The sequence below is a fragment of the Lipotes vexillifer genome, unplaced genomic scaffold (genome assembly GCF_000442215.2).
Source record: "Lipotes vexillifer unplaced genomic scaffold, Lipotes_vexillifer_v1.1 scaffold329, whole genome shotgun sequence".
Lineage (NCBI taxonomy): Eukaryota > Metazoa > Chordata > Mammalia > Artiodactyla > Lipotidae > Lipotes > Lipotes vexillifer.
Window position 1 is genome coordinate 4203150 of NW_006774067.1, and position 23111 is coordinate 4226260.

The 23111-nt window shown below is 37.3% G+C and overlaps 1 protein-coding gene across 1 annotated transcript in view; it reads right to left on the reverse strand.

The window, feature by feature from the left end:
• The window catches only part of TRHDE (thyrotropin releasing hormone degrading enzyme), a 409484-nt gene that overhangs the window by 29605 nt on the left and 356768 nt on the right, over positions 1-23111 (reverse strand). Inside the window, exons 13-15 of the mRNA XM_007448769.1 lie at positions 9647-9794; positions 7674-7771; positions 7106-7213 (exon numbers count right to left, since the gene is read on the reverse strand). Coding sequence (XP_007448831.1) covers positions 7106-7213; positions 7674-7771; positions 9647-9794 — 354 coding nt within the window. The remainder of the gene's footprint in view (positions 1-7105; positions 7214-7673; positions 7772-9646; positions 9795-23111) is intronic.

Sequence of the window (23111 nt, forward strand, 5' to 3'; positions counted from 1 at the left end):
ACTCTAGAGTGCAGGCTTAATAGTTGTGGCTGGCACACGGGCTTAGTTGCTCCGCGGCACGTGGGATCTTCCCAGACCAGGGCTCGGACCTGTGTTCCCTGCATTGGCAGGCGGATGCTTAACCACTGCGCCACCAGGGAAGCCCCCAAACCCCTCTTGCAATTATTTAAATGTACGATAAAAGTTTTAGACTGAAAAATGTCATTTTAGGCAATTCATATGCATAAAAGTTTGAGCCCAAGGGATGTCAATTGTCATCAAATGCCTTCCTTTCTCTTACTTTTTATATTAACTCCTGTCACTCTTCCTTCCTCAGTCATGTTCATATATGTCCCCTTCACTTCATTTCCAACACCAGCACTCAGGGCTGGAAGTCTTCCCTGATCTCCTGATCTGGTCAAATTCCTACAGGACAGTGTCTCAGAACACCACAGATCTCTTCTTGGTTGCACTCACCTGAGTTTCATTTTTAGCTTTATGTGATTATTTTGAACAATTTCTGTCTCCCTCCTACACTCCCTCCTTGCCCCTGCATTCATCTTTAGGATGGGCAGGGGCACGGACCACATGTTCTCAATGCCAGTCAGGTGGCAGGGGCTGGCATTGCTTGAATGAAGGAATGCTGCCTTCCAAGTGTCTAGCACAGTGCCTGATACATCGTAGCTGCTCAATACATACTTATCAAATACATGAATAAATGAACATATATCCCCTTTTAACTATATAATCAAAAGAGAACCCAAAGTGGACACACTGTGAGGAAACTATATGATTTATGTGCAAGCACAGTGAGTGTGAAATTTTGGACCGTTGGAGCTGATGGAAGCAGTAGAGATTTGTTCTCACTTTAGAAACAGGGTTGAAATTTGGAGCCATTAACAGACTTGTCTTAACCCACAGGTGCCTAATGACAAACTAAGAGCAAACCTAATTCCTCACCCCAGCTCACTGGAGGTTTGGGCAGCCCTGCCCTTTCCACTACTCCACATAGACTCCACATAGACCGTGCTGTGTTCACTCGTCTGCAACAGGACTATGCTGGTATCTGACCACGAAAATGGCAGATCTGGCTGGTATAACATTAGCCTATGAAAACTTATAGTAGATCAATGTACAGTAAAAAGAATACAAAAAGGAGTGTAAAGAGCAGAGGTAATAGGACCACAATAACTTGGAAACATGGGCAATAAATTAGGACCTATGTTTTCAGGGAAGAAAACATGAGGTTTCTGAACTGAACACATACAGACCATAATGGAAAGAGCCCTTTGTCCCTCCACCTTTATGTTCTCACATAAGTAAAGCAAATATTGATGGATAGAGAGCAGACACAAAGGAAAGAAGCTTAACTGGAGCTCTTTACACTATGAGATTAAAAAAACGCTATGGCTGGTGGAGGTACATGTACCGTAAATAGCAGCTGATTAAGGGGAGGAAAGAAAATGTAATATTTACCCAGAGGCCAAGACAGGCAGTATTTCTTAAAGCGGGGAGAAAAGGGCAAATGTCCTCCTGCTCCTAACTGAGAGTCTCTGGTAATGTTTTGTTTTTTATTTTATGTTACAGGTCACATCCTTATATCCTCAAAACTTATAGAGAGTTAAGTCTAATATTGAAGGCATTCTATAAGTGTCCTATTCTGTTCTATTCTACACTGTTCCTACTTTCCCCATCTAAAATTCATACCACTCATTACTCGGCAGGGGGGGTCGGTCAAGTAGCAGGCAACTTCAAAGATGATTAATGTTTTATAATTTCCTATAAGGGTCAGATATTATATAGGCATTCTTTTACATAACTCTCACTACTTGTTTGGTTGTTAGTAGTACTGCCACTTTTCAGATGATGAAACCAAGTGATTTTCCTAAGTTAATTTAGTTGAACAGCTGCAATTTGATCATGGTGTCTTTGACTCTGAAGACCATAACAGTTCCTAATACCAATGGTTCCCAAAGTGTGGTCCCCAGATTAGCAGCATCAGCATCACCTGGAAACTTGTTATAAATACAAATTCTTGGGCCCCATTTCACCTACTGAATCAGAACTCTGGAGGTGGGGCTCAGCACAAACTGTTTAACAAGTCCCCCCAGTGATTCTTGTGCACAATCAGGTTAGAGACCACAGGCTTATACAGTGTAGCATAAAACTTTTGCTTACACTCACTGCAGAGAGTACCTGAGTTCTCTTGGGTGTCTTTTTTGCTTTTTTTTTTTTTTTTTTTTTATAACAAACATCTATTACTGACGTATGGAAATTTGATATACCACCACAGAATTACCGGCAGTAGGGGTAGAAAGTAGACAGGCTAGGGACGGAAGCCCAGATCTGCCACCTATTATTATATAATCTTGGCAAGTTGCATAACCTTTGTAAGTTTTGGATTTCTCTTCTATAAAAATGAAAATAAAAATGACGAGATCAGGGCTTCCCTGGTGGCGCAGTGGTTGAGGGTCCACCTGCTGATGCAGGGGACGCGGGTTGTGCCCGGTCCGGGAGGATCCCACATGCCGCAGAGCGGCTGGGCCCGTGAGCCGTGGCCGCTCGGCCTGCGCATCCGGAACCTGTGTGCTCCGCGGCATGAGAGGCCACAGCAGTGAGAGGCCCGCGTACAGAAAAAAAAAAAAAAGAATGACGGGATCATGCACCAAAAGCACTTAGCCCAATCTTGAAATGTAATAAATACTCAATAAAATAGATATAGTTTTCATTATGATTATCATTGTTAAAGACAATAATATTGGTAACATTATAATTAATTACATGAGTAGTGAAGCTTATTATTGCAGTATTATGTATGCTGCAAAGCTCCAGAGATTCTCCTCTACTTACAAATTTTATTATAAAATGGCCTTAATTTTTTCAATTTCAAAATGAATTTGCAATTAATTTCAATTCACTAAACATTTTAAATTTCCCACAATGTATAAGGTATTCTGCTCTTTTAAGGTATCTTTTAAGTAGGGTATTGATACCAGTTATCAATTTATATGTTAGGGAATTGATATCACCATTGAATACTTTTTTTAAAAATTAAACGCTTTAAATCTTTACTGTGTCTTGGCTTAAAGCTTTATTGGAAGATTGGGACTGACATATACACACTACTACATACAGAATGGATATCTAATAAGGACCTACTATAGAGCGCAGGGAACTCTTCTCAATACTCTGTAATGACCTATATGGGAAAAGAATCTAAAAAAGAGTGGATATATCTATATGTATAACTGATTTGCTTTGCTGTACACCTGAAACTAACACAAGACTGCAAATCAACTATACTCAAATAAAAATTTTAAAAAAAAAGAAAAAATTGTATCTTTTCACATTATTTGAAAAATAATACATTATCACAAAATTAAGAGCTGTGTCAACTGTGGACACATTTAACTTCAGGTTAAATTTTTATTCAAAGAAAATCGCATATTGCTCTATTGAGACCCCTGGACAGTTAACTGTCCAATCTCAACAGTGCTTTAATACAGACAGTTTCAAATAATAATTCACTTGCAGTAAAAATATATCCCCTCTATTTTACTCAGTGAAGCTCAGACCAATTAGTTCTTGTTTATTTGCACCAACCAGTGAAAGAAACCAATTTCTGTCCCTCTTATTAGGCTTTTTATCCATACAAAAAGGCTTTCATCTTTTCTGTATTTTTTTTTTTAGAGTGAAATTCTCAGTCCTCACTACCTCCTCTTGTAGCTGGTGTTTTCAAGATCTTTTTTATCATTCGTATTGTTCTCTACCGAATGCTTGGTGATTTGTCTCTTTTCTGAAATGTGGCATTCTGCTGAACTCAGTCCCCAAACCACAGACTAACAAGACGGGAACATAGCTCAATCTGTCTGTATGCATGACATCACCATTACAATTCAACACACTGTAGCATTTGAATATTTTAACAGGGCTCAGAATGTCGACTCATTCAATGTATCATCCACTGTAATTCTTGAATTTTTCTCACTGTTGCTACCATCTCTAGCTTTTCATTGCACATTTTGGTTCCATTACCCCGCCCTGCACCAACTTTCCATTCCATTTTCCTGAATCCAATGCCACCTATTCGACCTATATCACCAGTATATCAAGATCGGGCTGTATAGTAACACAGCACCCCAGAGGTTGCAAGCCCTGCTACTTCCATGACTCCTTGTCCTTTAGATTTATTAGCATAAATACATAGCATCTCTCCGACCAAAATTTTTTAGTATACAACTACATTACCCTTGGAGGGTTTTTTTAGATGATTTTTAAGGTTCCAGTTAAACAAAACCAAGCAAACAAACAAAGCTTACTGGTCTGTTACTTCAGGCACATTTAAAAAGAAACCTAGCCCTCCCCTTAATTGACTCAATTTAAGAACGATAAACTCAGCACCAAGAACAGGAGTACATTATTGTTTTAATATTGAGCTGTCATCCCCAAAATATAGATTAAACCTCCGATCTTAACACACAGGTAGCTCAGTGAGTATCATTTACCCTCCCTGCAGGAAGTCACTTGTGTATGCTGGGTCGTGTCATATGGTTGGTCAGTTGAGTAAACCTTAGTAAACACAGAGTTAGTTTCATTTAGCAGGTTTACTTGCCCAGTTACAAAAGAAAGCAAAGCAGGAGAATATAAGAATGATGAAGGAAATAACAAAAGAACCTTAAAATATTAGGCCCCAATTTAATTATTTTACGAATAAATGGCAGGGTTATCAAAACTGAAATGAGCTGACACTTTCATTTATAAGAGAATTATGGAAGTGATCAATGGTTCAAACTCACAAATCAAATATTGCTGCACTCCTTACACATCAATCCATGTGCCTTCCTTCTGTCTGGAATCTGCATCCACCTGCCTCACATACTCATACACACCTACCACTGCCTCACTCAGCCCTATCATCTGACAAAGTCCTACTCATCCTTCATGAGGAAGAATGCAGTGTCTCCAATGCAGTAACCCCTTCCTGCTGTGTGTTCACACTCTGTCTTGTGCTTAGTTCTTGCTTCAAAGTACAAACAAAGTACAAACAAAGTATTTGTTTATAGAGCTGCATCTCCTATTCATTTTGAATTCTGCCTCTTCTCTTTGACTTTTGGTTACCAGCTGCTATTGAGAAGCACTCAATAAAATTTTGTTAAATGAATGAATGATTTTAAGAATAGATTTTTCCCAATAGCTATATTTTTAAATGTAGAAAGTGATGTCTGGCTTGAATACTGTCTAGAGAATTTGTGGTAATGCAACGGTACAAGTTCAATTTTAATACAATAGCGAGAATATATGTGAGTATGGGTATATTCATGAAAGGGTTCAAAAACAGCTATCAGCTCTGAGAAAAGACATGTGTCTGTAGCCAAATAAAACAAAGAATGAAACAAAAAACAAAGGGGAGGAAAGTTGAGACCACAATCTTCAAATAGTATATATATCACCTTTTTTTCCTCAAATGTATATATGATTATATATCTTAATCAAATTTTGGATGTATTGGTTTGGGATAAATGTTTAAGTTTTCATAGCCTAATTAATGTGGTAGAACTGAATGAGGTGGTAAAAAATAGGAAAAAAGTTTTATAACATTTTAAGTCTAATATAATAATTTTCAGAAGACTTAGCAAAAACGATAATCATTAGTCTAAGTTTAACAAATGAATTTGCTTTAGTTCTAAAGAAGAGCGATGAGGGATTTAATCGCTGTCTTCAAGTGTATGATGGTTCCATTGAGAGATAATAGTGATAAAATATTTTCCTTCTTAGCTCAGTGTACGACTAAGATCGATTAACTTAAAGAGAAAACAGGAAAACTCTAGAGAAGGTGAGATGTTCTGATTAATTACTAAGTAACGCAGTGAAAGATTTCCCTCACAGACTTTTAAAGCAGGAGAGCTATGTTTTGATCTAGATTCAGGTACTAAATTTAAACTTAAACAACTCTCAGCAAGACAAATACCAATTTGTTCCATAAATAGATGACACTGTCTGTGGTCCTCAATGTTCTTCTACAACCAGTCTCTTTCTCTGTTGCTCATGGGGTCATCTCAGTCACTCATATGAGGGACAAGCCCCCTGTACCATGTAAAATAGAATCATCTGAACAAATTGTTCCCTAGCTCCTCATTCTTCTGATCGGACTCTCTTTAACACGGTGGCCAAAGACTGGAGAGGAGTGATTATAAATTGCCCAAAGTGTAAAAAGAAATGTAATATAATGATCCTTGGAAATTCAAAGACACCTAAAAAGGTTTAGAAAACTATAGTAAGAAGATCACCGATCTTTGATTATTTTCTACATTTAATATTCTTTTCATTAACATTAACAACTGACATTCAGTATAATATTTAAATCAAAAATAATACTATTAGGGCTTCCCTGGTGGCGCAGTGGTTGAGAGTCTGCCTGCCGATGCAGGGGACACGGGTTCGTGCCCCGCTCCGGGAAGATCCCACATGCCGCGGAGCGGCTGGGCCCGTGAGCCATGGCCGCTGAGCCTGCGCGTCCGGAGACTGTGCTCCGCAGTGGGAGAGGCCACAACAGTGAGAGGCCCATGTACCACACACACAAAAAAATAATAATAATAATACTATTAAATATTTTTAACCTCACATTATGTATTAAAATACTGTACTGTGAAATTCCAAGATACAAGTTTAAAGTGTCAAAGGTCACTAAAAGAGTAAAGGTTTTTCATAAACTTTTTGTTTTTAGTTTTTAATGTTAACATTTGCTATGCTACTTCATTTATATCAAAATGCTCACAGTTGTTTTATAAATAAATACCGCAACCTTTCTAAAGAAACTTAGAGTTTGACCTAAATTTATTTTGTCCTCATGGGATAGCAAAGCTATCAAAATTTAAAATAAGGTGACACCCTATATTTGAAGAATAGGTCTGGATTAAGAAAGGTAGTTTAAAACTACATAAAACATTCCAAAGATATGTGTATTGTGGCTTTCATGCTGTTGCTTTGTAAGCTGTGAACCTGAAACAAAGTTTTGCAGTGTTTTTTTCTTGTCTTGTTTTTCTCCAGTTGATAAATGAAATGCATCCACTGAGAATCTGAAAGCAGTATAAATCATATCAGAAATACAGGATTTGGTTCAACTTACCTGTTTCTGTTGCTGGAAATCCAATCTGAAATAAGCGTTGATGCCTGTTGGTGACAGTGCTTGTTGCCAAAACTACATGCTAGCATTATAACTTCTCTACGTAGCTCTCTGGGTATCATCAAAAGAAAAATTAACAAACAGTGTTAATATCTATAGAGAAAAGGAAACTCATTACACTACATTACAGTAGATAAGTAAATAATTAGCACAAAATTAATTTTCAGATATGGAAATTCCATTTTGCTGAGCAAGAGATAACTAAGCAGAGTAGAAGTTATACATAAAAAAGTCTTCTCTGGAAACAGTACTATAGTGAGGGGTATGGGTTCAGATCTCAACTTTACCAATAGAGGCAGATCTTAAATTAAAACATGGCAAAGAAAAGCCTTTGTTCTCAGTACCAGGTGGTGGAAACTGTGCTGCCCATCAGAAATCCTCCCAGGAGAGGGAAATGAAAGATGCAGAATGAAAGTAAGATCGTCTCATGCTGCTAAAGTCACAGTGGTTTTAGTGGTGTGTTACTGTACAGTTCTGGGGGAAAAAAGCAAATAAGAAAATAAAACCATACTCATGTTGGTAGGATGCTTGAACAAGAGATCCATTAAAATTGTTTTTTGGCCAACCAAGCTTGATGTACGTTGTTGCAACTTGCTTTAAAATATATTCCTAAATGGGGGGTAGGAGAAATAAAGATAATATCATTTTCAAATCACTCCATGCTGACAAGTAAAATTATACAGTAAAATTGAAATATTTTCTAAATGAACCAACTTTGAAATAGCGGTAAAATTATGGGCATGGTAATGCTCTATTATAATTTTATTCAATTTGATATTTCAAATATAGAAAATTAGTGTAAAATACAGTTGCAATGATGGAAGTCTACTCTTCACTTCCTACTGAACAATTAAGTAATTTGCACTATTAAATATTTGAGATGATAATTTTTGCAGCAGAACAAGAAAAGTGAGGAATATTGATAATGAAACCATACATACATATACACAAATGTATGTAGATATAGTTTATGAAAATGAGCACCTAATATTTATCTGTTTTATGTCAATAGACCATATTTAATGCAAAACTGTGCTATAAGCCCAGTCAATAGCCTAGCCTTTTTGAACCTGACGTACACAGAACACTCTTTACTAAAATGATGTGGTATTTCAAAGTCAAAATCCATTCATCTAATGATATACTTAAATATCAGTAGCAAGGTAAGATATGCTCTCCTCACTTTAATGTGGTCCTTGGATTTTGTCAATGGAATGAAAGCACTGAAATTACAGTAAAAGCAATTCTTAACTTTTATTGAAAATGAGGTGTCTGACATGATATACTATTCTGAAGTGCAAATATATACAAAAATGTATTTTGTTTTACATAAGTTTAATATTGCAGTGTCTCTGTATTAAGAAGAAAAGAGAAGAGTAATAAGTCCTTCTCCAGCAGATAAAAATTATACCATAACTGTAATGATACATTTCCACGCTTGTCTGTTTCAAGGGCTTAGACAAAACTAACAACAATGAACTGTCAAGCCAGGACTATTCCCATTAAAAAAAATATTAAAACAGAGGTGCTTTCATGTAGGTTTCAGATAAAATAGAAAGAAGCAACTCTTATGGACATCACACAGTTTAGATGGCTCTAATAAACAGATTTCATGTCATAGCAATCTAGTCTCGAGTCATTCCAAATGCGTAGGTTAATTAGCAGAGCCCAGTATGTCATAAATTAGGATGATTTTATAAGACACAGGGCAGAGTCTTGAAATAACTAAAAAGAAATAAATAGTGCCCAAAGGTGACAGGAGTTACAGAGACGTACTCTCATATGCAAAGCTTCACTGGTGATAAGAAATTTTGGAATCAAAAGCTCATTAGCAGTACTTAATCCTAATCTTATTCAAAATGATTATTACATCAGATTAGGTGGTGTCAGCAGTGCACTTCTGGTTTCCCAGTCTTCAAGCTTAGAAAATCTGGTCAGGTAACATTTTGGAATGTTTGTCATGTCTTCAGGTCTATTTGGATTATCTGTTGTTTGCTCTCCTATATCCCCTTGGACCCAATTATGAATGGGCTTTTGCCTCAATGTTGATCTTATCCTTGTTAATTAAGGAAGTGAATTGAATTTACTATGTCCTTTTGGTTAAAAATAATGACTAAGAATCTTTACTGAAACTGTCTATATTCTGTGAAGATCTTTGGATCCCTCTCCCCAGGTTAAGTCCTTTGTGAACACAGAGCCCTTTAACTCTAGGGAAGTAAGTTTGAACTTTAAGGATGTGCCATGTGTATTTGTTCTTAAATTCTGAGGCATTTAAGCTTAATTGACACTTTTAGGCTAGAACAAAAAGTAGCATGTATTACATTTCTTCTTCAAGAATTTGCCATTGGTGTTGCACAGAAGATCAGGACAAAAATAGCACAAATTAGAAGGAACTAAAATAACTCAGGATCAGTTGAATATAGTGAATAATGAGAAAACAGTTTATCTTCTGAAAATAAGAAAGAAGAAAATATATCTTTTTACATTGAAGACATTGTATTTCTCCATGCGGTCCAGTAATTTATCTAGAGGATAAAGAGCTCGGCTGGCGGCGTGCCAAGGAAGAAAATCCTTCTCTGCAGACAGGTATCTGATAATCTCCAGGGGAATATTCTGAGGCAAATAGCCAGCTCTGCACAGCCAAAAAAGTTAATGTTAATTATATGCAGAAAAGATACATGATGATGCAAAAATGAAGATTTTACTTATGCAAATAAAAGGCAGAAAGCAAGATTCATCACAGTATAAAGAAGCCATACCCAGTACTATAAAAATAAAATTACTCATATTTTAAATATAGTCCTACTTAGGATGCCAATGTCCCTTAATACATACAGAGTTGGGGAGTTAAAAATTTGAATGAACACAAAAATATCAGAATGCATGTTTTTAAAAAGGAAAGAATTGTGGAATTTGAATAAATCAACTCTAGGTATTTTCCTTCACAGAAACATTTCAGCAGTCACAAGTAATTGAAAATAATTGATTACTGAAATGAAATTCTGGTTTCTCAATGCATTCTCTTTACTTTTCATGCAGCTCTGTATAAATGCTATTTAATCCAGGTTGTTTTCAAAAGGATAATCAAATTAAAATAGCAATTTACAGTTTTGACTGTATCTATGTTACATTACCATACAAGCATTTTTCAAACCTTCTTGTTTAAAAAAATAAATGCTCTCTATAACACCTATGAAGATTAGAGTTAGATTTTAAGTCCAAATTACAAAAATGTTAAAGAAATAGACTCTTCCCATTTATTATTTTCAATAGATGCTGTGTCACTGTGGGGACCAATGTCAGATTCTTTGGAAAATATGAAACTGTAGCTTTTTAAAGCTATCTGAACACATGCTGCCCACATTTAAAGAGGGTATATCCAAAAGAGGATCCAGAAAGAAGTGACTACATATAAAATCTACAGTAGATTGCATATAAAATCCTTGCAAATCAGGTTATATGCAAATACTGTGCCATTTTATATAAGGGACCTGAGCACTGGAGGATTTTCGTATTTGTGGGGGTTCCTGAAACCAATCCCTGAAGGATACCAAGGGACAGCTATACATACTTGCAGCCCCACAAAATTACAAACATGAAGTTGTACAAAAAGGAGTCTCATAGTCCCTTGTCCTCCTGTTGCTTTTTTTTCCAGGAAGCCCTCTCCCAAAACTGACTTAGGCATCTATTTTCTGACCTCACATAACACTTTGATAACACCCCTATTCATAATAAATATCATGATATTAATCAGAATTTTATCATGATACTATCCTTCTCACTCACTGGACTTAGATCTGTAAGGAAATGAAGCATTCTTTTTACCCATCTTTTTATCCCCATAGCCTACTGCAAAATCTAGTTCAAAATAGGCACTCAATATTGTAAGTTCAAGATGGCAGAGTAGAAGGACGTGCGGTCACTCTCTCTTGTGAGAGCACCAGAATCATAACTAACTGCTGAACAATCATCAACAGGATGATGGAACTCACAAAAAAGATACCCTACAGGGCTTCCCTGTTGTGGCACAGTGGTTGAGAATCTGCCTGCCAATTCAGGGGACACGGGTTCGAGCCCTGGTCTGGGAGGATCCCACGTGCTGCGGAGCAACTAGGCCCATGAGCCACAACTACTGAGCCTGCGCATCTGGAGCTTGTGCTCCACAACGAGAGGCCGTGACAGTGAGTGGCCCGTGCACCGCGATGAAGAGTGGCCCCCGCTCGCCGCAACTGGAGAAAGCCCTCGCACAGAAACGAAGACCTAACACAGCCATAAATAAATAAATGGAATGAAATGAAATTAAAAAAAAAAAAGATACTCTACATTCAAAGACAAAGGAGAAGCCACAGCGAGATGGTAGGAGGGGCTCAATCACAATAAAATCAAGCCCCATAACTGCTGCGTGGGTGACTCACAAACTGGAGAACAATTGTACCATGGAAGTCCACCTGCTGGAGTGAAGGTTCTGAGCCCCACGTCAGGCTTCCCAGCCCGGGGGTCCGACAGGGGGAGGAGGAATTCCCAGAGAATCAGACTTTGAAGGCTAGCAGGATTTGATTGCAGGACTTTAACAGGTCTGGGGCAAACAGAGACTCCACTCTTGGAGTGTGTGCATCAGGACCCAGGGGAAGGAGCAGTGACCCCATAGGAGACTGAACCAGACCTACTTGCTAGTGTTGGAGGGTCTCCTGCAGAGGTGGGGGGTGGCTGTGGATCACCACAGGGACGAGGACCCTGGCAGCAGAAGTTTTGGGAAGTACTCCTTGGTGTGAGCCCTCCCAGAGTCTGCCATTAGCCCACCAAAGGTCCTGTAGGCTCCAGTGCTGGGCCACCTCAAGCCAAATGATCAACAGGGAGGGAACTCAGCCCCACCCATCAGCACACAAGCAGATTAAAGTTTTACTGAGCTCTGCCCACCAGAGCAACAGCCAGCTCTACCCACAACCAGTCCCTCCCATCAGGAAGCTTGCACAAGCCTGTTAGATAGCCTCATTCACCAGAGGGCAGACAGCAGAAGCAAGAAGAACTACAATACTGAAGCCTGCAGAAGGAAAACCACATTCACAGACAGACAAAATGAAAAGGCAGAGGACTATGTACCAGAGGAAGGAATAAGATAAAACCCCAGAAAAACAACTAAATGAAGTGGAGAGAGGCAACCTTCCAGAAAAACATATTCAGAATAATGATGGTGAAGATGATCCAGGAGTTCAGAAAAAGAATGGAGGCAAATAGAGAAGATGCAAAAAATGTTTAACAAAGACCTAGAAGAATTAAAGAACAAACAGATGAACAATACAATAAGTGAAATGAAAAATACACTAGAAGGAATCAATAGCAGAATAACTGAGGCAGAAGAATGGATAAGTGACTTGGAAGACAGAATGGTGGAAATCACTGCCACAGAACAGAATAAAAAAAGAAGAATGAAAAGAAATGAAGACAACCTAAGAGACCTCTGGGACAACAGTAAACGCACCAACATTTCCATTATAGGGGTCCCAGAAGAAGAGAGAGAGAAAGGAACTGAGAAAATATTTGAAGAGATTATAGTCAAAAACTTCCCTAATATGGGAAAGGAACTAGCCACCCAAGTCCAGGAAGCACAGAGTCCCAGGCAAGATAAACCCAAGAGAAACACACCGAGACACATAGTAATCAAACTGACAAAAATAAAAGACATGGAAAAATTATTAAAAGCAACAAGGGAATAACAACAAATAACATACAAGGACACTCCCATAAGGTTAACAACTGATTTCTCAGCAGAAACTCTACAAGCCAGAGGGGAGTAGCATGATATATTTAAAGTAATGAAAGGGAAGAACTTACATCCAAGATTACTCTACCCGGCAAGGATCTCATTCAGATTTGATGGAGAAATCAAAAGCTTTACAGACAAGCAAAAGCTAAAGAGAATTCAGCACCACCAAACCAGCTCCACAAAAAATGCTAAAGGAACTTCTTTAAGTGGGAAACACAAGAGAAGAAAAGGACCTACAAAAACAAACCCAAAACAATTAAGAAAATGGCAATAGGAATATATGTATCGATAATTACCTTAAATGTGAATGGATTAAATGCTCCAAACAAAACACACAGGCTCACTGAATGGATACCAAAACAAGACCCATATATATGCTGTCTACAAGAGACCCACTTCAGACCTAGGGACACATTCAGACTGAAAGTGAGGGGATGGAAAAAGACATTCCATGCAAATGGAAATCAAAAGAAAGCTGGAGTAGCAATACTCATATTAGATAAAATAGACTTTAAAATAAAGAATGTTACAAGAGACAAGGAAGGACACTACATAGTGATCAAGGGATCAATCCAAGAAGAAAATATAACAATTATAAATATATAAGCACCCAACACAGGAGCACCTCAACACATAAGGCAAATGCTATCAGCTATAATAGAGGAAATCGACAGTAAAACAATAATAGTGGGGGACTTTAACACCTCACCTACAGCAATGGACAGATCATCCAGACAGAAAATTAATAAGAAAACACAAGCTTTAAATGACACAATAGACCAGATAGATTTAATTGATATTTATAGGACATTCCTTCCAAAAACAGCAGATTACACTTTCTTCTCGAGTGGACATGGAACATTCTCCAGGATAGATCACATCTTGAGTCACAAATCAAGCCTCAGTAAATTGAAGAAAAATGAAATCATATCAAGCATCTTCTCCGACCACAACTCTATGAGGTTAGAAATCAATTACAGGGAAAAAGACGTACAAAACACAAACACATGGAGGCAAAACAGTACGTTACTGAAAAACCAAGAGGTCACTGAAGAAAACAAAGAAGAAATCAAAAAATACCTAGAAACAAATGACAATGGAAACACGACCTATCCAAAACCTATGGGATGCAGCAAAAGCAGTTCTAAGAGGAGAGTTTACAGTAATACAGTCCTACCTCAAGAAACAAGAAAAATCTCAAATAAACAATCTAACCTTACACCTAAAGGAACTGGAGAAAGAAGAACAAACAAAACCCAAAGTTAGTAGAAGGAAAGAAATCATAAAGATCAGAGCAGAAATAAATGAAATAGAAACAAAGAAAACAATAGCAAGGATCAATAAAACTAAAAGCTGGTTATTTAAGAAGATAAACAAAATTGATAAACCATTAGCCAGACTCATCAAGAAAAAGGGGGAGAGAACTCAAATCAATAATATTAGAAAAAAAAATAATATTAGAAATGGAAAACGAGAAGTTACAACGGACACCACAGAAACACAAAGCATCATTAGAGATTACTACATGCAACTCTATGCCAATAAAATGGACAACCTGGATGTAATGGACAAATTCTTAGAAAGGTATAACCTTCCAAGACTGAACCAGGAAGAAACAGAAAATATGAGCAGACCAGTCACAAGTAATGATATTGAAACTGTGATTAAAAATTTTCCAACAAACAAAATCCAGGACCAGATGGCTTCACAGGTGAATTCTATCAAACATTTAGACAAGCGCTAACACCCATCCTTCTCAAACTCTTCCAAAATATAGCAGAGGGAGGAACTCTCCCATACTCATCCTACGAAGCCATCACCCTGATACCAAAACCAGACAAATATATTACAAAAAAAGAAACTTACAGAGCAATATCACTGCTGAATATAGATACAAAAATCCTCAACAAAATACTAGCAAACAGAATCCAACAACACATTAAAAGGATTATACACCATGATCAAGTGGGATTTATCCCAGCGATGCAAAGATTCTTCAGTATATGCAAATCAATCAATGTGATACACCATATTAACAAATTGAAGAATAAAAACCATATGATCATCTCGATAGATGCAGAAAAAGCTTTTGACAAAATTCAACACCCATTTATGATAAAAACTCTCCTGAAAGTGGGCACAGAGTGAACCTACCTCAACATAATAAAGGCCATATATGACAAACCCACAGCAAACATCCTTCTCAACGGTGAAAAACTGAAAGCATTTCCTCTAAGATCAGGAACAAGACAAGGATGTCCACTCTTGCCACTATTATTCAACATAGTTTTGGAAGTCTTAGCCACAGCAATCAGAGAAGAAAAAGAAATAAAAGGAACCCAAACTGGAAAAAAAGTACAACTCTCACTGTTTGCAGATGACATGATACTATATATATAGATAATCCTAAAGGTGCCACCAGAAAACTACTAGAGCTAATCAATGAATTTGGTAAAGTTGCAGGATACAAAATTAATGCACAGAAATCTCTTGCATTCCAATACACTAACAACGAAAGATAAATTAAGGACACAATCCCATCCACCACTGTAACAAAAAGAATAAAATACCTAGGAATAAACCTACCTAAGGAGGTAAAAGACATGTACTCAGAAAACTATAAAACACTGATGAAAGAAATCTAAGATGACACAAACAGATGGAGAGATATACCATGTTCTTAGATTGGAAGAATCAATATTGTGAAAATGACTATTCTACCCATAGCAATCTACAGATTCAATGCAATCCCTATCAAATTACCAGTGGCATTTTTCTACAGAACTAGAATAAAAAAGCTTAAAATTTGTATGGAGACACAAAAGACCCCGAATAGCCAAAGCAATCTTCAGGGGGAAAAAACAAGAGCTGGAGGAATCAGACTCCCTGACTTCATACTCTACTACAAAGCTGTAGTAACCAAGACAATATGGTACTGGCACAAAAACAGAAATATAGATCAACGGAATAGGTTAGAAAGCCCAGAGATAAACCCATGCACCTATGGTCAACTAATCTATGACAAAGGAGGCAAAGATATACAATGGAGAAAAGACAGTCTCTTCAATAAGTGGTGCTGGGAAAACTGGACAGCTACATGTAAAAGAATGAAATTAGAACACTCCCTAACCCCATACACAAAAATAAACTCAAAACGGATTAAAGACCTAAATGTAAAACCAGACACTATCAAACTCTTAGAGGAAAACATAGGAAGAACACTCTTTGACATAAATCATAGCAAGATCTTTTTTGAAACCACCTCCTAGAGTAATGGAAATAAAAACAAAAATAAATGAATGGGACCCAATGAAACTTAAAAGCTTTTGCACAGCAAAGGAAACTATAAACAAGATGAAATGACAGCCCTCAGAATGGGAGAAAATATTTGCAAATGAATCAACAAAGGATTAATCTCCAAAATATATAAATAGCTCATGCAGCTCAATATCAAAAAAACAAACAACCCAATCCAAAAATGGGCAGAAGACCTAAATAGACATTTCTCCAAAGAAGACGTACAGATGGCCAAGAGGCACGTGAAAAGCTGCTCAACATCACTAATTATTAGATAAATGCAGATCAAAACTACAGTGAGGTATCACCTCACACCAGCTAGAATGGGCATCATCAGAAAATCTACGAAAAACAAATGCTGGAGAGGGTGTGGAGAAAAGGGAACCCTCTTGTACTGTTGGTGGGAATGTAAATTGATACAGCCACTATGGAGAACAGTATGGAGGTTCCTTAGAAAACTAAAAATAGAATTACCATATGACCCAGCAATCCCACTACTGGGCATATACCCTTAAAAAAACATAATTCAAAAAGACATATGCACCCCATTGTTCATTGCAGTGCTATTTACAATAGCCAGGTCATAGAACCTAAGTGCCCATCAACAGATGAATGGATAAAAAAGATGTGTTACATATATACAATGGAATATTACTCAGCCATAAAAAGGAACGAAATTCGGTCATTTGTAGAGACGTGGATGGACCTAGAGACTGTCATACACAGTGAAGTAAGTCAGAAAGAGGAAAAAAATATCGTATATTAACGTATATATGTGGAATCTAGAAAAATGGTACAGGTGAACCAATTTGCAAGGCAGAAATAGAGACACAGATGTAGAGAACAAACGTATGGCCACCAAGGGGGAAAAGTTAGTGGTGTGGGGGGGGAAGGTGGGATGAATTGGGAGGTTGGGATTGACATATATGCACTAATATGTATAAAATCAAAAACTAATAAGAACCTGCTGTATAAAAAGATAATTATAAAATTTAAAAAATAGGCACTCAATAGATGTTCCTCAAAACTAAATTAAATTATAATGTCAGTTCTTAAAAACAAGCACATTTTACAAATATATTAAAACTTAAACAGAACCATATTTTTTAAATTAAGAATTTTCTAAGGTTAAACAATACCAGCAGGATGGAAAAATTCTATTGGAGTGATCTTTGTAGTATTTTTTGCTCATCTTGTTTATTAATGATACACATGATAGAAGACAAGAAGGCCATGGCTAACTAGCCAATAGCTTTGAACAAGTTAGCCTATAATAAAGTAAAATAGCTTTATAGCCAGTGAGAAAGCAGAGGCATTATACAATATCTCTGTACTTTTTTTCTCTGATTAATAAATAACTCTCCTATTCTCCTTTATGTGTTATTTTATACCATGCATTTAAATAAATTGAGGGAGGGCTTGGAAATCTGTTTCTCCTGGTCAGTAAATTGACAAGAGTGAATTACATGATCTCTAAGTTCCCTCCTTCCGTAAACATTTAATAATTAAAAATAAAGCATCCAGAAATAATTTTTGCAACTTGTATAGTTCCACTACCACCACCACAACCATCCTTTTTTCTCCACACACAAACTTGTTTCTTCATTTCCCAACATAATTTCTCAAGAAATCAGCCATGATCTAAATTCAGAGGGTCCTCTAGGCACTCAGTTATGTTAAGAAGCAAAGTCAATGTTTGGCCTTTAGTTGGAAAAGTCAACAGATGTTAGCTATTTTCCTCAAAAATGAAAAAGTCCTTAGCTTTACAACCAAAGTCAACTAATTTATTTAATTTTATTTTTTAGAAAACTATCAATTAGTATAAGCTATACTATATTGAGGAATTACCGTATTCCGCCTACAATGCGTTGTTATGGAATGACATGTTTGTTTCAGTTTATTATCCTTAAAAGCTTCAAGATCAGTACTATTATGCCTTTTTTTTTTTTTTAAGATAAAGAAGCTAAAGTTTACAGAAGAGAAGCACCTTGCTGAGCTCACCTGGCTAATAAGTGGTAGGGATGGAATTCAAAGCCAGGACTGAGAAGAAAGCTCCCCCTGGTTCCCCTGCATGAGTCTGCCTCCCCAAATCCCATTTGAAATAGGGTTAAAGGCTTTCTTTCTCCCTTTCTTTAACATCTGTTTACATGTCATGATCACCGCACTCATCACCCTTAGACCAGAAGCGCAAATAAATAGCTAATAAAATCTCAGGGCTATGAAGGGAAATTAAGCAATATTAGGGAAAGGAGATTTATGGGGGAACAATTTAAATCGGGTGTTTAGGGCAAGGCCTCCCTGAAGACACCTGCATGAAGTGAGAGAACAGGCTGAGTGAATCTGGCAGGAGGCGAATTCTGACTGAGGAAACAGCAAGTTCAAAAGTCCTAAGGAACAAATTTGGGATCTTGAAAGATAATAAAAGGGACTTTGTGGCTGAAATGGAATAAGCCTGAGACAAAGAGTAGGGCCTGAGGTTGCAGAGGTTGGTGGTGCTAGATCATGAAGGCTCTAAATAATAAGGGCTTCAGGTCATTTTTCTACAGGTGATGGGAAGCCACCAAAAGTTTTTGAGCTGGGAAATGACATGATCTGATTTATATTCGAAAAGGGTGACTCTAGCTGGAAGAGAGAGCAAACTCAAATTGCCACATGGTCTTCCAAGATGAGAATGAAGTGAAATATGATTTTCCAGTTGATCTTCTCTCTCTTACTATACGGACTATGCTTATGAGAAATATATACCCTCTTGAGTGAAATCGATGACATGAAAACAGACATAATGCCTTGTTTTGTTTTGTTCTTAAGGTAGGCTATGCATGCGATTTGTTTTAGAAACAGTTTCTTATGCAGGTATCAGAAAAAAAATTCCAAAAGCTTATGCATGCATTATTTGTTGTTGCTCAATTGCTAAAAACAGCATCAGATGATATGGGAAGGTCATGGAGAAATCATTTAAACAATGAACACATTTTAAAAGAATATATAGTGTATATACAGGAAGCTGTATATTCCATTTTGAGTTAATCAGAAGATTTATTCCAGAATTTAAATACAGAAAATAGCCTAAAAGAACACCAGAAAAATTATCCACGTAGCTTATAATTTCCATAGAAAATACAATGCTTAAAGTTGGTATGGAATTCTGCTTTCTGGGCAGTGAAATTTTCCAATGCTCTACAGAGCCACATGGGAGTAGAACGAATAAAAATTACAGCATGACTTTGCAGAATTTGAGTTTACTGACATCAGGATATCAAATCATTAACCTAAAGGTCCATAAATCAGTGGAGCTTCTAACTTTCTATAAGGCTGCTTTTTTAGAGAAATGTGTGAATAATAGGAAACTAGGAAAGAGAAAAACATCACTCAAACCAAGTCACTTAAAAATAACTGGGTATATCTCCTCTTGTCTAATATTTATGTCAAAGTTTTGTCTTTTATATAGATTTTATTACATTGTATGTAAGTTTATATATTTAACTTAAAGTAATTTTCCATATTATTAGGAATTCTTCGTAATTACTTTCAAATTAGTTCTAAGAATATTCTGTTGGGAAGATAAGTGTAGTTCACCATTGTTGAGTATTTTGGGTATATACATTTTTCATATCTTAAGTAACAGACCTATGAACATCTTTGTGCACAATGCTTTTACATATTCTGGATGATTTTCTTTGGATGGAACACCCAAATTCGAATTCTCATGTTACTAGTTATAACATATTGTGGTTCCTGGCAAATCTGAGTTCATGTTTTCAGGCATCATCAATCAGCCACTGGTCTCAGACAAAGGAAAAAAAGGCAGTCACTGTGGTGGCCAACACAGTCAGCACTCCCTATGTGCCAGTCCCTATGCCAAGTGCTACACATACATTGTTATTAAAGCCTCATGACAATCTTCTGAGATTAGCAACATTACTAGCCTCATCTTAAAGATCAAAACTGAGGCTCAAGGGGCTTCCCTGGTGGCGCAGTGGTTGAGAGTCCGCCTGCCGATGCAGGGGACACAGGTTCGTGCCCCGGTCCGGGAAGATCCCACATGCCGCGGAGCGGCTGGGCCCGTGAGCCATGGCCGCTGAGCCTGCGCGTCCGGAGCCTGTGCTCCGCAAAGGGAGAGGCCACAACAGTGAGAGGCCCGCGTACCGCAAAAAAAACAAAAACAAACAAAAAAAACCTGAGGCTCAAAAAGGTTACTTAACCTCTCCAGGGTCATACTGAAAATAAGGATGTTGCTGTTATTTGAATACAATCTTCCTGCTCCGAGCCTGTGACAGTCTTAACCACTATTCCGAAAGGCCTAGGAAGTAATTTTTTATTCTTTTTCCCATCTTCTAGTTAAAAAAATGAGGATAGGAATATGGGGGAAATCAAGTGGGAGTAATCTCTGGGGGCCTTATGAGGAAAAAATAATATAAGAGAACAGATGTGGAAGGAGAGACTGATTTGGTCCATGACAGTGACTTTGAAATGGAGGCCTTAGTGGACTCATTGTAGATAAAGCTTTTAGGCTTTGGTCATTTGTGTCTCTTTTGCCAAAACCACTTTCTTCACCGCTGCCGCCACCCCCCCGCCCCCACCATTCCCTGGGCCTCTTCATTATCAAGTCTAATCTCCGTAAGTCAAGGAACATCCACAGTTCCGACTGGCCTGGAGAGGCTAAACCTGTTAGGTTAGGTACCTACCATGAAGAGCACACATTACAACAACACTTTGCTTTCAGAAATATTGTTGACAGAGGTAAAAACAACAGAGCACTAGAATGTGTTCTAAAAAAGAAAAGGAGAGGTAATCACATAAAATTACAGTCTTTAATTTAAATAAGAGGAAATGCTTCAAACAACAGAAGATGTTTTCCATCTCAGGGTCTTATAGGAAAGGAACAAATTAAGGGTATGGAAAGTGATTTGGGGTCCTAAACTCAGGCTTAGAAGGAAGAGCAAAGGACTTGAATAAAAACATATGAAGCACTGGAGAAATCGCTTCCTGGACAGAACTGTAGGGCACCTCCTGAGCCTGGAGAGCCCACCTCAGTTAAAAATCTCAACAAGAAATCTCAAAATCAAGGCAATCCCACCCCCAGGGTATCCACAGAGGTAGTGCTACATATATGCGGCCACTATAATTCCCTATGTAATTTTCTAAATGTACAGCTAAGGTCTAAATTTTGGACTGACACGAAATTAAGCAAGAAGGCACAGTCCAAAAAGTGGAGGCATTTTGAAAACAAAACAAAACAAAACACTTCCGAGAGTGTAATCTAGTCATGCACAAGACAGTGATGACTCAGTTGGGAAGATTTTTAGAAGAGGCACCAAAAGTGAAATCTAACTGATATCTAAAGGGAATCTAACAAGAGCGAAGTGACAGCATCCCATTTAACCCGGGTTCTGCAGCCAATTTGAAGAAGCTCCTGGCCAATGTTAGACATTCTGAGTATCAATAAAAACGGCAATGGATTGAAACTTATCAAATATACTTAAATCCATAGGTCAAAATGATACTTAACTAAAAACAAAACAAAACAAAATAATTGGTCACTACATAGAGAACTGGCTCATTATGCCAGAGAACTGGCTCATTATTTTTGATGCTGAAAAATGCAAGGAAACAATCAAGCATTTATCCCGTCTCTCCTTAAGAACTGTATCACTGGGTCACCAAATAGTAAACGAGAGCAAGTTTCTCTTTGAAAAGCTATTTCTTTTATAAGCGGAAAAGGAATGAATGAATCACCATTTGCAAGCTCTAGTGACAATAGATTTAGGCACTGAACGGAAATAGCTGCAAATATCATAAAAAGAGAGACTACTCTTTATTTTATGTGTTCATATACAGTCAACTCTGAAGCTAACTTGCTAAAAGGCCTTAAATTAAGCCTGTAGACTTGATTACCAAATTTATAGGTGATAGAGAAGACAGAGGAACACATAAAAATGCAGAATGGGGATGCAATCAGCAAAATCCAAACTGTGGGAAATCATATAGGACAAACAACGTCATTCTTTACCAAATAATTTGGAAAGAAATTTTTTTAACGGTGAAGAAGAAAATCAATAGTTTAAAAGTGATCGAAAAAACACATCAACCAACCACAGTGCAGTAATATCATTTGAATCCTAATTCAAACAAACTGTAAAAAAAAAAGTGGCATTTATGAGACAACTGGAAATTTGAACACTTCTTGAGTATTTGATTTTTTTTTTTTTTTTTGGCCTCCCTGTGCAGCTTAGGGGAATCCCAGTTCCCTGACCAGGGACTGAACCCAGGTCATGGCAGTGAAAGCCTGGGATCCTAACCACTAGACCACCAGGGAACTCCCCTGAATATTTGATATTATTGAGGAAATACTAATTTTACGTCATCATGTTTAATAATGTCATTTTTTAGATACACATAGTGAAGATTTTTTTGAAGAAATGATTTGATGTCTAGAATTTACTTCAAGATAGTATGAAAGTTTGGTTGGGGACATGAATGAAATAAGACTGACCATGAGTTAATAATTGCTGATGCAGAGCAATGGATACAGGGGCTTTGGTACATAGCTCTAGAGGTTTTTTTATATATTTGAAATTTTCATAATAAATAGTTAAAAAACTGAAGCAGGGACTAAGTTTTATTTATCTTTGTATCTCCAGCATGCATCATAAAACCTTCACATTGCAAATGCTTAAAAATATTTGCTGAAAAATGAACTTCAAGGAAGGCAACATTTTTAGTCTCAGTTTCCTTCTTTACAAATGGGAGAAATGGTATTTACCTCCCAGGGTCATTGTGAGGGTTAAAAGAAGAGAAATGGATAGGTAGTTTGTAAACCATAAAGTGTCACACAAATGTGGAGAGCCTTAAGGCTGAAGAACCAGAACTAGAATTCAGCAACCACAT